At 37.9% G+C, this 16,314-nt stretch overlaps 1 protein-coding gene across 2 annotated transcripts in view; it reads left to right on the forward strand.

Moving 5' to 3' along the window:
- Arid2 (AT-rich interaction domain 2) overlaps positions 1-7,993 on the forward strand; it is a 183,545-nt gene extending 175,552 nt beyond the window's left edge. For both annotated transcript variants that reach the window (XM_087199982.1, XM_087199983.1), the window contains one exon: positions 6,402-7,993. In XM_087199982.1, the coding sequence (XP_087056108.1) occupies positions 6,402-6,540 (139 nt within the window). In that variant the 3' untranslated portion in view covers positions 6,541-7,993. The remainder of the gene's footprint in view (positions 1-6,401) is intronic.
- The last annotated feature ends 8,321 nt before the right edge of the window (positions 7,994-16,314 follow it).

Genomic DNA, 16,314 nt, shown 5'->3' on the forward strand with positions numbered 1-16,314 from the left:
TCACGTCTTCTTGAATTGCATTTATTTCCTTTTCCTGATGTGCTCTGTCATCGTGCTTTGTGCAGTAGTTTAACACTTGGTACGTCTGGAAGAGTCTGTAGCACACCCTTACTCTTTCCTAGTGCTGTAGCACTGAGCTGTATGCCCAGTCCTACCCTTACTCTTCCTAGCTTAGCTAGATAACACAATTCCAGATTGAAAAGTCAGTTTCCTTTAAAAATCTTACAGCACCGATTCATCACCTTTTAGCACCCAGACTTACTGTTGAGAAGGCCAGAGGCATTAGGGTTCCTGTTCTTTTGGATGTGATCGATTTTTTTTCACCTCTAGAAGCTCTTGCCATCTTTTCTTTATTTCTGATATTCTCAAGTTTCATGATGATGAGGAGGTAGGGCCTTTTTTTTTCTTTTTTCTTTAATGGGGACCTTGTGACATTTTGATACATGTATAAATTGTGTAATGTTTAAATCAGATTAAACATATCCATCTGCAATATTTATTATTTCTTTGTCTTAAAAATATAGTACTCAGGGGCCAGGGATTTAGCTCAGTGGTTCCGCTGCCTGCCTGCCTTGCAAGCACAAGGTCTTGAGTTTGATCCCCAGTACCAAAAAAATAAATAAATAAATAAATAAAATGGAAATATACAGCTTTTTTTGAAAATCTTACAGCTTTTTTTTGGTACCAGGGCTCGAACTCGGGTCCTTGCACTTGCGCAGCAGGTGGAGAAACCACTGAGCTAAATACCCGGCCCACTTTCAGCTTTTTGAAACGCATTGTACATAATTGTTATCTATAGTTAATCTCTTATAGAAAACCCTACTGGAACCTCTTGCTCCTAGTTTTACCTTAGTACAGTACTTACTGATAACCTGATCTCATTCCTCCCTCTCTTCTGTTCTCTTCAGCCTCTAGTAACCAGCCACCATTCCACTCTCAGCATCAGTGAGATCAGCTCGTTCAGATTCCATATGTGAATGTGATTGTGTGCTACTTGTCTTTCTGTGCCTGGCTTCCTTCAGTCAATACAGTGATCTTCATTGTCATCCATATTTTTTCAAAAAAGAGAATTTCATCCTTTTTTATGGATGAATAGTATTCCATTGTGCATTCGTACTTCATTTTTCTTCATCAGTTGATGGACACTTAGGGCATTTCCATTTCTTAGTTATTGTGGATATGGCTGCAGATGTCCCTCTGACATAACTGGTTTCATTTCCTTTGGATGTATACCCAGTAGGATTGCCAGATCCTATGGTTGTTCTGTTTTTCATTTTTTGAGGAACCTGCACACTGTTTCCCATAATGGCTGTATTTACCTTCCCATCGACAGTGTTCGCAGGCTCTCTTTCCTGCACGTGCACACTAGCCGTAGCGCTTGTCTTTTTAGTAATAGTCACTGTCAGTAGAATGAGGTGGGACTTCATTGTGGCTTTGATTTGCATTTCCTTGGTGATTAATGATGTTGAGCATTTTTTTAATATACCTCTTAGCCATTTTTATATCTTCTTTGTCTACCTAGTTTGTTTGTTTTTGCTATTGAAGTATTGGCATTCCATAGGTATTCTAGATATTAACCCCTTGTCAGATTAATAATTTGCAAATATTATCCCCCACTCTGTACATCATCACTCACTCTGATGATTGTTTCCTCAGCTATACAGAAGCTTTTTAGTTTGATGTAATTATATTTGTCTCATTTTTGCTTTTGTTTCCTTGCTTTTGTTGTTCTTGTCCAAAAAGTTCTTGTCCATTCCAGTATCCCAAAACATTGCCGATATATTCTCTTCTAGTAGTTTTATAGTTTCAGATCTTACAGTAAAGTCTTTTCAGTTCATTTTGAGTTCACACACACATACTCCCCAGTGCTGGGGACTGAATACAGGGCTTTGTGCATGCCAGGCAAGCATTCTGCTACTGAGCTGAGTTTTTAATTTTGAGATAGAGTCTCACTAATTTGCTCTTGCTGGTATTCAACTTGCACTCTGTCTGTGAATGTCTCCCAAGTAGCTGGGATTGTAAGCATGGGTCAACACACCAGTCTTTGAGCTGATTTTTGTAACTGGGGGAGAGAGAGAAATATAGTTTCATTCTTCTGCATGCAGATACTCAATTTTGCCCACAGGATTTATTGAAAAGATTGTACTTTTTCCCATTTCTATTCTTAGCACCTTTGTTGAATATCAGTTGGCTCTTTAGATGCATGGGTTTACTTCTAGGTTCTCTGTTTATGTATTTGTTTTTGTGCTAATAGCATGCTGTTTTGATTACCACAGTTTTGTATTTTGACAAGAAATGTTTTCGTTAAAGTTATTTCTTTTTAGTGGATATTTCCATTTCCTTTAGTAATGGAAAGTTTTCCTGTGAATTTCTTTTCATTTTCTCTTTGAGCTTGCTTTTTTTTTTTTTTTTTGGTACTGGGGATCGAACTCAGGACCTTGCACTTACAAGTCAGGCGCCAGAACCACTGAGCTAAATCCCCAGCCCCTTGAGCTTTCTTTTTTGTCTACTCTATTTCCTGGAAATTCCTTTGACTTTATCATCACATTATTGAATTTTTACTTTAATTTTTAAAAACTCTTCCTTAATTACCAATTGCTGTTTACTTACTGGATAGTGTGTTCTCATCTCTCGAGGATATTAATGCTGGTTCTTTCTCTGTTTCTGTGTGTGTGTGTGTGTGTGTGTGTGTGTGTGTGTGTGTGTGTCTTTCCCTCTCTCGTTCCTTCCCTCCCTCCACTACTTGTAATTGAACACTAGGCCTCATCCTCATATCATCCTCATATACATACCTAGCCCCCTGCCCTTTTATACCTTCAGACAAGGTCTTGCTAAATCCCTAAGTTGCCCTGGGCTTGAATTTGAGATCCTCTTGCCTCAGCCTCTTAGAGTGCTGAGATTACAGGGGAGCACTACCATGCCTGGTAAATCTGGTAGTTTGAAGATTTCTTCTGTTCTCTGTATAGTTATTCCTTTCTCAAATTTCTCAAATGTTGGAGAATTTTATGGGTCCACTTCACATTTTAATGAGGTATTTGTAAGCTACTTGAAAGCTCTGGGTACATGGTTATTTGTCTGATAGTTGCCATTTCAGAGTGATCCCCAATATACCAGTTTGTTAATTAGAAGCCCTCAAAGAGAGATTCTGTTCCTCTTTTATTTAATTTTTTTTTTATTTTGGTACCGGGGATCGAACTCAGGTCCTTGCGCTTTGCACAGCACGCGGTGAAACCACTGAGCTAAATCCCTGGCCCTCTGTTCCTCTTTTAAATGTTGTTTGGGCTGTTTGGGGGTAGGTATTCTGGTAAATATGAGGAAACAGAATTTGAGGGATGCTCTTAAACTGTGGCCTAGTCACCTATTTTATCTGACTGATTCCCCACCCCTTAGCCTTCAGTGTATATATCTCTTAAGTCATAAGCCTTTCTGGTTTAGTTTTTCCAGGTCAGTTTCGATGGGAATAGAAATTTGTGTTCAAACTGCTATGTGTTTTCCTAGAAGCTTATTTGCATCCTAAATTGTGTTTACTAATGCTGCTTACAAAGTATTTATTGTCTAGGAAGTGCATTATAGTAACACAATGTTTATTCTTGGTTAGTCATCTCAAAAAACAAAAAAAAAAGGGGCCAGGGATTTAGCTCAGTGGTGACACCACCTGCCTCGCAAGTGCAAGGTCCTGAGTTCAACCCCTGTACCAAAACAAAAAAAGAAGAAAAGAAACATGTGAATATACATTGAGGGATATGGCTGGGGACGCATCTCTGGTAGATGCTTGCCTAGCTTGCCAAAGGCCCAAAGTTCTGTCCCCAGCACTGCCACCAAAAAAAAAAAAAAAAAAAAAAAGGAAAGAAATTGAAATAATGTCATTTTACAAAACAAAATAATTGTATTTCATTTTGTTTGGTTGGTTTTTTTGAGACAGGGTCTTGCTATTCAGTTCGGCTTGGCCTTGAACTCACTGTGTAACCTAGGCTGACCTCAAACTTGCAGCAATCCTCCTGCATTCTGGGATTATAGGTGTGCACCACCACTCCTGGCTTCAATTACATTTCATTTGTATCAAGTGAGTGCTTCTTTAATTTTAAAAAAAAAACCTCAAAAAATAAAAATGTCAGTTTATATTAAACAGGAAATCATTAGGACTCAGGTGGGAGCTCAGTGATGGAGCATGCACTCAGCATCCTCCAGGCCCTGGTTTCCGTCCCCAGCACCAAAAATCAGGAAGCAGTTTGTTACTTTAAAACATCCTGGCAATTTTTGTTCGTCTTTCTAGTTTTATCTGTGCAGCATCTAAATACAAGAAGATATTTTTCAACATGCAATCATCAGTTTAAAAAATTTGATTTTGGTAAGTTCATGAAACCACCAGCACTGAGACAGGAGGATCATGAGTTTGAGGCCAGCCTGGGATAAATAGTAAGACCCTATATTTAAAAAGAACCCCGCCCCATAGGCTTTTTTGTCAAAATGTTCTTTGTAGAGGAAAAATAAATAATATAATTGTACTTTATAGGTTATTCTTTATATTTTAATTTTTGATAAATTACATGTTTTCAAATCAAGTTTTTGCTGACTAATTTTTTTAAAGAATCAAAAATTTTATACTTCATTTAAAAATTTGTGAAATAAAAAATAAGTCATAGATGAAGAATATAAAAATAGAAATATAAAGCTTAATATTAAAATCATCATATAATGTGCCAGTCATATAACTAACCATCTGGTTAACAATCCGAATGCCCAGCACCATAGAGCCCTGTCACGTTCCTTCCAGTCTTTACCCCCGCCTCTTCCCTACGTGGGACCATCGTCCTAATCCGTAATACCGTAAGTTAGTTCCTCCCGATTTCTAACATTATGATTTGGAGATTGACCTGTGTTGTTCATGAGGCAGTACTTGGTTCATATTATGAGAGTTAAAATCCTCTTTCCTTTTTCATTCTATCTTTAGTGGGCAAATGGGTTGTTTCCAATTTGGGGTTAAGAAGAATGCTGCTCGTGAACATCCTGTTCATGTTTGGTGGTTGTATACACATACACTGTTGAGTTTTTAATCAGACTTCTTACAGAAATGTATGGAAACCTCAGTTGCTCCACATACTTACCAACATTGGGTATTATCATTTTAATACTTAATCCTAGCCGTTCTTTTTGGTGTGTGGTGGTATCCACATATGGCAACCACATAACTAAAACTCCAAGCTGGGTGTGGTGGTGCACACCATTAATCCCAGCACTCTGGGAGGCTGAGGCAGGAAGATTGCTAGTTGAAGCCCAGCCTGGGCAACATTATGAGACCCTATCTCAAAATAAAAAAGGGCTGGGGACAAAACTCAGTGGAATGGCCCTGTGTTCAGTCCCCAGTGCTGGAAAAGCCTGGAGGTGGGAGGTTGCAAGTCCAGATGGTCAAAAATATACACCAACTCCCTAGTTCGAGTCTGTTTTTTATGCTTGTTTCCTGCTTCCTTTTCTTTGCTGTTATAAAAATGACTACAGTTCCCATGTTAAACACTGAGCTTTTGTGTCTTTTTCTATGAATTGCTTCTTTACGGTGTTTTTCATTCGTAATTTAGGAAAGTCTTCATCTTCTTTTTCTCCTATTGTTTCTCATATCCGGAGTTATTTTCTTGAAGGTATCAAGGTTCTTTGGATAATCTCGTTGCTGGCTGACTTTTCAGACATCTAGTGTGAAGGTTGTCCTACCTAAGGCCAACCTGAAGTGGTAACAGTGCCACATTCAGTCACCTGGCTTTTGTTGCCCTCACATTGTGGTCTCCTTGTCTCGTCAGTACTTCCCCTGGCCATCCCTCCACGTCTGGCAGATGCTTTTCAGCCTTCAGCATCACTTTTTGCTTTGCTAGATCATGGTCACTTTTATATTCTCCCATCTTTACATACATAACCACACCAAGAATACTGTAACCTTGGGCATAGAAAATTTCTTTCTTAAATTTGTGTTTTGAGAAAACAGCTTCACTTAATGGAGAGAAGGAAACATACCTACAGTATTTTATTTGCAAGTTAACCTCTTAAAAGCAACCATTGTATTCCTTGCCAGCTGTTTTCTGACAGGGATTTTTTTAAAAGCATAAAGATAGGCACATGTTGTTTTCTGTGGACAACAAGCGAATGGTCCCTGGTGTTGCCTAATTGAGCCTCAGCTAGCTAGAAAGTTCAGTTCGGCATGCCTCACATAGGCCTCCGTTTCTTCATGTATAAATTGAACAGGTTAAGCTGGTGGTTTCCCAGATCCTTTCCTCTTCCCACAGTGCCATCTTCTCATTCACTGGGTGTGGAACTATGTGCTGTTTCCATTTTAGTTTTTGAAGTTGTGAAATTTGTAGAAAGGAATCATTACTGTAACCTTGGAGACTGAAGATCATCTGTATTTTTTTTTTCAGATTGTTAAAGAGACATGAAAACAACTTATCAGTGCTAGCCATTAGTAACATGGAAGCTTCCTCCACCCTTGCCAAATGCCTTTATGAACTTAATTTTACAGTTCAGAGTAAAGAACAAGACTCAGAAATGCTGCAGTGAAAAATAATTCCACTTACACAGTGGGGACTCAAAGTTAACGTCAGATACATTTCACATACTGTTACTGAAGAAAGCACCAAGTCTTAATGGAACAGAGACCATGGAATGAATTATTTTATCTCCTCCCATGTTGCTGAGAGGAAGCTTCGTATTCTGATCTCTGAACGAATCCCTTTGTTCTCTGTTTTAAAAAATCTTAAAAAGAAAAAAAAAAAAGGAACTGCTGTGGGATTGTCAACCAGCTTATCTGCAGGATGTCTCTCAGATCTGATAAATCCTGATGGAAACTGGTATGATCAGAATTCAGTACCATCCACATTGGAATATACATGGAATATTGTAAAACCTACATGAGCAGATGAAATAGAAGCATTAAATATTTTTATCTATATCCAAAAAGGAGCACATTTTTATATTTACAAAACCGTTTAAGCTGGTTTGAATAACTAAAAGAAGTTTCAGCACACCTATACCCCCATCTCAGAGGGGGCCACCAATATCTAGCTATGGATTGTGTGTTTTGTTTAGAAATCAGTAGCTTGGTTTTCTTACTTGAGCCAATATATTTTCACTTATTTATTATCATAAAAATTTACCAGTCTGAATAGATCTTGTAAATATTTGTGAATAGAAGGAACACTTTCATGCCACTGCAGCCACTGGAAATACATTCTGTGGTGTCCTAGAAGCATTATTGGTAGGCTCTAAAGTTTTCTAGACTTTCCGTCAATTGTAAGTAATTGTGACATATTCCACGCAGTGGAGGAGTGTTCTTTAAATGTGTGTAAATACTTCTGCAAAGGTACCGATGCTGTAAAGTCAGAACAGTTTTGTGGAACTGTGATTTTTTTTCTTTTTTTTTCTCCTTTTTTCTTGTATTATACACCTTGTAGAACTCATTTTGCTGGCTGAAAGAGTATGGAATAATATATCTCATGTCATTTTTGTAGAAGAAAAACTATTTGAAGGTATTTTTTGGTTTTCCCTAACATGTATCCACTGTAAACGTTTGTCATGTGCAAGCTCTGAGCTTGGACAGAATTTTTTGTATTTGTAAATTGGTTTAAATACATGGAATTTTATACAGGTTTTCTCCTGTGTTATATATGCATTATGTGCAGGTATGATATTTTCTTCACTACTTTTTCTATCTTAATATAGTGTGGAATTTTATTGTATTATTCTTCCATTCTTAATACTGTACCACATTCCTGCTCAGAAACTGCTCACTTCCTCAAATTGTCTTTTCCTCCCAAGCGTGAAATGTATCCATTTATAACTGCCTATTGCCTGTTCTATTAGCATCCAAAAATGTGGAAGGCCTCCCAACCACCATTTCTGCTGTGTCCTTAGGATGTGCAGTAAAAAATATAGATCTAACAGTTTATGTTATAGAATGGCTTTATTTACTTTGGTGACTGTTTATAGTTTTTAAATAAAAGACTGAACATTTTCTTGAGTCCTTCATTTATGAGTATGCTTAAGATATTTTTTTAAAAAATAGACCATCCTAAATTCAGCCAAAGGCAAAATCCAGTGGTCACCTACCTGATTATGTTGATTGATATTACATTAGAGAACATAAGATGACTTTTACATGACAAATTTGCATGAGATAAGCAGACTGAATACTTTTCCATTTTTTGTAATGCAAAGTAAACCCCGGAGGATAATCATATTATGATTGGTGCAAGTAAAGCTCAATGTCTTTTTTTGTTGGATATTGTACACTTGACTGGAAGCTATGTTTGATAGTTTGACTGTTTATTCAGAACTATAATGTATCCAAATCTTCAACCTGAATGGGGGTGTGGAGCAGATTCTTAGAGTGAAAGAGCCTGTTTGGATGTAATTTTTTACATATTGTGATTTAATTAATATCAGAAAAATCTTAATTTCTCCCTGAAGCAGGATCCCTGGCACCACAGTCTGCTATGCCTCAAATGAATGCATGAAAAACTACATCCAACACTAGTCATGATTATTTCCCAGGACTGTAGCATCTGTGCAGGGCCCACCTCCCTGGATTGGAGCTGCTCAAGAGACAACCTGGGGCATGGGTGGCCCCGAACACCCCCAGGTTTACAAAGTTCCTGATCCTGACAACCCTTTGGGAAATTTTCTATTCACCATGCTTCCCTAAAAATGTCCTGAGTTTTTCTAAATTAATTTTGTGTCACATCAAAGTTTTTTAAAGGTACCTTTTTCTTTTCAAAATAAGAAACTACAAAGGTAAAGAGACTATGATTTCCATATTGACTATTCTTTCATCTCAGTGAATAGCATGCTGTGTAGTTCTAGCTTTTGTGTTGAAATATGTAAATGTGTCTTTAGCCCCATTAAGCATTGGTCATAGAAAATTTTCTAAATGTATTTGACCTAATGAAACCAATTTATGGCTTCCCACTAAAGTTTTTCCTCCTACAGCTTTATAATGAAATAATATGGACTTTGGTGGGTAATGGAATTAAAGTGCTCTTGCATAATAAGTTTTGCATAACCCTCTCATTCATGAAAAGGTGCTCCTTGCTAGACAGAAACTTACTGATTTCCAGTATTGTTATTTTTGTCTAAAGTTCTGTAAATACATGCTTTAATGTTATCTTTGAGAAATCTATGTAAATAACATAGTCTGCAACAACATAGAGACTGTATAATTCTGTGTTATATATGTGCCTAGTGCTCTGTTGGCACTCAATAAATTTTAAGTAACAAAACTGATGAGCATATAGTGAAGGCATATTTTTCTTCCAAGCTTGAGACAGGATGTGACTATATCCTAATGAGACTCTAGTCCAAGCCACACATGAAAACTTGTCTCATTACTTTATAGTCATGCCATGTATTTTTTTAATTATAAAATAATAAAAATGATTTTTAAAATGAGAATGTTTTGAATAAGTGACTTCTGTCCTGATTTTAATGACCATGATTAAAGTATTAAAAAACAAAGAAAACGTGTTACCCCTCTAAGGAGCAAGAGTGGAGCTACACAACCACATAAGGCACCAGGCCCCTTCCTCTTGGATTACTTTAACCATCCAGTAAAAGGGTTTAATCTGATATCTCTAATCAAGAGAAATTTTAGCTTCCTGCACTCTTAACTGCTCAACTCTTGTCCAAGTACATAGAACATACATTCAGAATTTTAACTGGTACACCAACCTCCTCCTGGAGCAGTAAAACAAACAGCAGTTACCACCAGGTATTCTGTCACTGCATTTGTATACTCATTTCTTACTGGTAAAAAGTTCAAGATTACACTGGATATGAACAAGAAATGTTAAAGCACACTGTCATATCACATGCTTAGGTATCCTCACTTTTTGAGGATAAAACCATATTTAAATATTAAAAGGCAATCATTAAGTTCTCTTTCCTGTGGATTTCATTCTCAAGTACAATTGAATATATTCAAGATAATCTGCTTTTTAAAAATACCTTGTGTCAACAGGTAATACAGTTACATAATTCAGGAATTGAAGTTTTCTGGTTTTTGTTTTTGTTTGTTTTGTGGCTCAGGGATCGAACTCAGGACCTTGTGCTTATGAGGCAGGCGCAGTGCCACTGAACTAAATCCCCAGCCCAAGAATCAAAGTATTTTTAAAGATGGTTAATGAAAGTCTCATTCCCATTACTGGATTCCACCCCTGTTGCCTGAAATCAGTGTTCCAATTTCTGCTTTGAAGCCAGGACAAATTTTTTTTTTAAGTTCTTTTATTGGTACATGTTAGGTATACAATACGTTTACATTTACCGTTGGGTGCTTGTACCTGTACATGATGTATCTTGGTTCTTATTTTTTCCCCATTACCTGTGAGCCCTTCACCCGCTCCACCCTTCCCTATTTACATAGACATCATTTCCATTTTTTTTTCTTTTCTCATAATTTTTCCTTTCCCTCTTTTCCTTTCCCCTTCCCCTCCCTTCACCCTTACATCTTTGGACTTTTTTTTTTCTATTTCAAATTATCAATTATTTTAATCATTTTAACTCTTATTTACATTATCAATTTCTCACACTAGAGAAACTTCAGTATTTACACGTGTCCTATTTATTTCACTTAAGAGTATGGCCTCGATATGCATCCATTTAGCTATAAATGACTAGTTTTTCATTCTTTATGCCTGAGTAGTACTCCATTTTATTAAAAAAACCCACATCTTCTTTATCCAGTTTCCGTTGATGATCACTTGGGCTGCTTCCAAGCTTTAGCTATTACAAACTGTGCTGCTATAAACATGGGTGCACATATATTGCTGTGGTATGATGCTTTTAATTCTTTTGGGAAGATACCAAGAACAGGTATAGCTGGGTCAAATGGAACCTCTAGTTCTAGTTCTTTGAGGTATCTCCATACTGACTTCCACAGTGGTTGCACCAGTCTACACTCCCACCAGCAATGGAGAAGGGTTCCTTTCTCCCCACACCCATGCCAGCATTTGTTACTGGTTGATTTCTTGATAGCAGCCATTCTTTCTGGGGTGAGGTGGAATCTCAGTGTTGTTTTCATCTGCATCTCTCAAATGACCAGTGATGTTGAACATTTTTTCATATATTTATTTGCTGCTTTTACTTTTTTGTGTGAGAAATGTCTGTTCATTTCAGATGCCCATTTTTGAATTGGGTCTTTGAATTTGGAGGGTCTGATGTTTTTCAGTTCTTTATATATTCTAGATAGTAGTCCTTTGTCTGAGGTACAGCTGCTAAAAAATTTTTTCCACATTGTCGGTTATCTGTTAGCTCTGTTGGTAGTTTCTCTTGCAGTACAGAAGCTTTTTAGTAAGATGAGATCCCAGTTGTTGATTCTGTGCTAGTTCCCGTGCTACTGAAGTTTTGTTCATAAAGTCTTTTCCTATGCCAATGTCTTCAAGAGTTCTACCTAACTTATCTTCCAGCAAGTTTAGTGTTTCTGTTTTAATATTTAGATCTTTAATCCACTTTGATCTTAGTTTAGTGTATGGTGATAGGTATGGGTCGTTTTAATCTTTGGCAGGTTGAAATCCAGTTTTTCCAACACCATTTATTAAAAAGGCTATCTTTCCTCCAATGATGGTGGTTGACTCCTTTGTCAAACATGAGGTGGCTGAATATGTCTGGAGTTGCTTCTGCATCTTCTAATCTATTCCACTGATCCTCAGGTCTGTTCTTTTGCCAGTACTATGTTTTTATCACAGTAGCTTTGTAGTATAGTTTCAAGTTGGGGATTGTGATCCCCCAGCCATTTATGTCTCTGTTGCTTAGAATTGCTTTTGCTATTCTAGGTCTCTTCTGGTTCCAAATAAATTTTTGGATTGTTTTCTCTAGTTCTGTGAAGTATATTATTGGAATTTCAATTGGCATTGCATTGAATCTATATAGTTTTCGAAGTATGGCCATTTTCACTATACTGGTTCTTCCTACCCAGGAACAAGGGATGTCTTTCCATTTTCTTATATCCTCTTTGATCTTCTTTTTCAGAGTGCTGTAGTTTTCAGTGTAGAGGTCTTTTGCTTCCTTTGTTAGATTGATTCCTAGATATTTCATTTTTTTGGATGCTATTGTAAAAGGAATCGTTTCCCTAATTTCTCTCTCAATGAGTCTGCAGGACAAATTTTTGAATATTAACCCCTTAGGAAAAGGTAGAACAAGTGCTATGTAATTGTAAACAGTGTTTTGGGTGTTTAATCATGGACAGAATAAGCTTCATTTGATTGATAGGGAAAGTAGGAAGTGGAAAAATGATTTTGTTTTGGAGTAGTATTGGGGACTGAAACCACAGCCTTCCCACTGAACTATATCCACAGCCCTTTTTATTAACAATAAAATATTTTTTGTTGAACAAATATTGCTAAATTGCCTGAGCTGGGTTTAAACCTGCAATCTTTCCACCTCAGCCCTTACAGAGGCTGGTATAACATGCATCACCACGCCTGACTAGAAATATCTTTTGATGGGAGACAAGACTGTTAGAAATTCAACAAACCTACTAGTACTAAGAGAGCTTGAGTTTGGGGAGGTCTTATTCAGAAAGAGGGGAGGTTTTAGATTGACTAGCATATGGGGTTAGTCAAGGCTATAAATTTTCTCCATAAATACAATGCCCAAAAGTAAAACGACAGAATTCCACACAAACAGTGTGACATACTGATAGAACCTAAAGGGCTCTTTACAAAGTGTAACCTGCAAACCAAACGTAATAGTTTTTTGGGGGGGGTTTTTTTGGTACCAGGGATCAAACTCGGGTCCTTGCGCTTTCGGGGCAGGTGGCGGAACCACTGAGCTAAATCCCCGGCCCAAAATGTAATAGTTTTAACCAATACACTTGAGAAGCTTCAGAATCCCTGGACTGTTCATTATGACTTCCCTAAACTGATGAGGAAAATGCTTTTAGAGAGAACTTAGTGGTCTGAATAAACAAATAGTCACTACCTACATCTAAACTGTGAAAGATACTGCTTTAAGGATGGCCAAAAAATTCACTCTTGCAAAGCAGTTACCTAAGACAGTCAATTTTTGAGTTTAAAATGAGATCCTCATCCTTGGTAGAAACTGGTGAGGTTTCTTTAAAGAATAACTTAGATTCTAAGAAGGGATCTGAAAGCTATCACAAATGTATACCAAAAGCCCAGTTCTAAATGCACACAAAATAGCCACTCGTGCAGAATAGGTACATCTGTTGCTCAACTTTATTTCTGGGTCCAAACAGGTACATTTTATTTGGTAATTCTTACAATGGGTCCCCCCTGCCCCAAATTCATAGATTTCTTTTGCCCATGGAGACTGGAGAGAGGGAAGGGGATGAAAAATGGCAGGAATGGCAATCACAAATCTGAAGCAATGGCTTTGTGTTGCTAGCCTCGTGGTACTTTAGGGAAATAGGACACAGTGAAATGCGGAAAATAGAATAGAACTGTATTAATTTGTAGCAAACCCCAGTTATCCCAGGCCTCTTGTACCCCATTCCAGTCTCAACCCCCTTTCACATCGGTAACTACTTATCTGGAGGCAATCCTTCATATATATATATATATATATATATATATATATATATATATATATATTTTTTTTTTTTTTTTTTTTTTAAGACAGGGTCTTGCTACATAATTCAGGCTGCCCTGACTCATATTGAGATTGCAGGTATGTACCACCATATCTGGCAGTTTTAGAAATTAAGATACAGTACTGGACTATATTTTCTGTCATTTTTCACTCAGGTTGGCTGTGAGACTCACCTATTATTGGAAGCAGTATTTATCTTTATTGCTGAATAGTATTTCAACATTGATGGCATTTAGGTTGTTTGCAACTTGGAGCTATTATAAATGATGCTATGAATATTCTACTCTTGCCTGGAAGCACGTGGACATGTGTTAGGTATTTACCTAGGAACAGAACTCTCCCTATTATCTAGTAAGATACTGCCACAGGGCAGTCTTTTGAGTATCTGAAAATCATGGACACAAACAGTGCAAACTGATTTGAGGAATCTTAGAATCATCCAGGAGTGCCTCCGAAGAATTCAGTTTGAGTGGGCAAGAGATGGTTTACCATGTGTACACTCCTGACCTTCAACCAAGCAGCCCCATTTGTAATTAAGATTTTGCCAGAGCTGTGTAGTTTGCTGATGGCATGCATACAGGAATTACATGGCCCAGGACAAGTATCTAGCTGAGTATCATTGAATTAATTCATTTAGAAGTCTGAAGGATGAACTGCAAGAGGGGACCAGACAAGGTGGCCTGCTGAATATATCTGACTAGGTCAAGTGATTATGAGAACTTCATTTACTCTGGAAGGGCAACAGAAATATGGATGTCATTTCTGCTGCTCAGACCGCTAGGTGAGTTAAATGAGAAAGTGTTGGGACCTGCATACTTCACAAACATGAGGAAAAGCAGCTGGGTGGACCAGGTGATGGACTGAGAGCATAGGCTTTGGACTCGGGCCCAGCCCTGCAATCCAGTTGTCATGACTGAGTGACCTTGGGAAGGAACTATGGTTAATAAGACTTACCTTTCAGGATTGTTAGGAAAATTAAGGGCGATAATACCGATAAAATTCTCTACACACAGCCAGCATTAAACACTGCTATCTACTGCTGTTGTAATTCCTCACCAAGACTACTTGCTAGAGCAAAGGAAGATATGCCACAGGCTATGCAGAGTATGTGAAAAGGGCCAGGGATTTAGCTCAGTGGTTTCGCCACCTGCTGTGCAAGCACAAGTACCCAAGTTCAATCCCCGGTACCAAAAAAAAAAAAAGCGTAAGTGAAAAAATGTATCTGGATATGATTTCCAAAAAAAGCAATGCTACAGTTTTAGAAGTTTTAAGTCCTTTAGGCAAGTGTGTAAATGAAAGACTTGAATCAAGCAACCTAAGCACACCAACTGGGTTCGTATGAGTGATTACACCATTAACTACGTTATACTCCCTAGATATGTTGGACATGTTCTCTACAAAGGGGTTACTTTTGCTACTAAGGCAGTGCTTAGTGGGATCTAAGCTCAGAAAAGGAGATTAGAGCTTTTTAAAGGGGGGAGGGGTATCTGTGCAAGCTACAGGTATTGCTGCTGCTTCTGAACAGGGATATAATCTAAATGATTTAAGACAAGACCTCATTAAATGTTTATCTAAAACAGCTGTGATCTGTAGGCGCTCTTCAAGTAATAATAGTGGTTTGTTCCTTTGCTACACAGGAGACCTAATTTTAAAATATCCTCACATATGGCACATTAATAGTTATGGGGTGGGCCTGAGTAGTACCATTTTTAGAGCTCTCTATACCACCTGAAATACGCAAACCACTGGACAAGCTGTATTTCAATTACTGTACAGACCAACATGAGAAAGGCAGTCTTATTATACAAGCAAGAGTCCCTCAAGTAAAGTTTCAAAAGGCATGTTATTTCACTTATTCCCTGAGCAATCCTGTAAGGGAGGTAAAAGCAGCACCTTTTTATAAGCAACTTGGGCTCAAAGTGGGTCCCAAGTCCTGAGAGCACGAAAGCCAAGACCCGCCTCCACCCTCCATACTCACCACCAGACATGGCTTCTTTTCTCTATTGGCCACAAGACTGGGAGGACTATGCTCAAATAGATACGGCTCTAGAAGGCCACTTCCGTACGAGTGATTTCTTAGCCCACAAACCTGGTGGGAACTGATTGCTGCCAGAACAGCATCCAGCAGTTGTCAGTAGAGCCCAAGTTGCTCCTGGGAAAGCTGTGTGGGGAACCAGCCCATACCGGGCATGAGAGTGCTCAAATTTAGTTCTAGGTCATTCCCGGCAAGATGCTGCCAGCCTCCAACTTCTAGCCCCTTCTCCTGTCCAGTTACTCCAAGCAATGATGCTTGAAATTTTGAAAAGGTGGTTTTGGATCGTACTATTGTTCTTCGCTGTATGAAATCTGAAGCCCAAAGGGTAAAGGGAGAAGTCCTCTAAAATCCAAAAACTTCTGTTGGTAATTTTTATTTTGGTCTTTTTATTTTTAAAAGATGGAGGGGGATACAATATATGGGTTGTGCTCTATTTTAATGTTAAAGGAACATTATTCAACCTATTTTTCCTCCTGCAGACACTTAAAATAGGCACAAAATAACTACATGAATGAACCAAGACTCCCTTTCAATTTTCCAACAAAGGAATAATGTGGAGTTTTAAAAAAGTGTACGACCCTTTTAATAAACTCTTTAAAGCAGTGGTACGTTGGTTCACGAACTTAATTCTTTCCACTATTCTAGTCACCACTGAATTGAATGAGAACAGAATTCAGTGGTTAGGCTCAATGCTGACC

The sequence above is a fragment of the Heterocephalus glaber genome, unplaced genomic scaffold (genome assembly GCF_053883595.1).
Source record: "Heterocephalus glaber isolate CG9 unplaced genomic scaffold, H.glaber_assembly_v1.0 deba00001733, whole genome shotgun sequence".
NCBI classification, from domain to species: Eukaryota; Metazoa; Chordata; class Mammalia; order Rodentia; family Bathyergidae; genus Heterocephalus; species Heterocephalus glaber.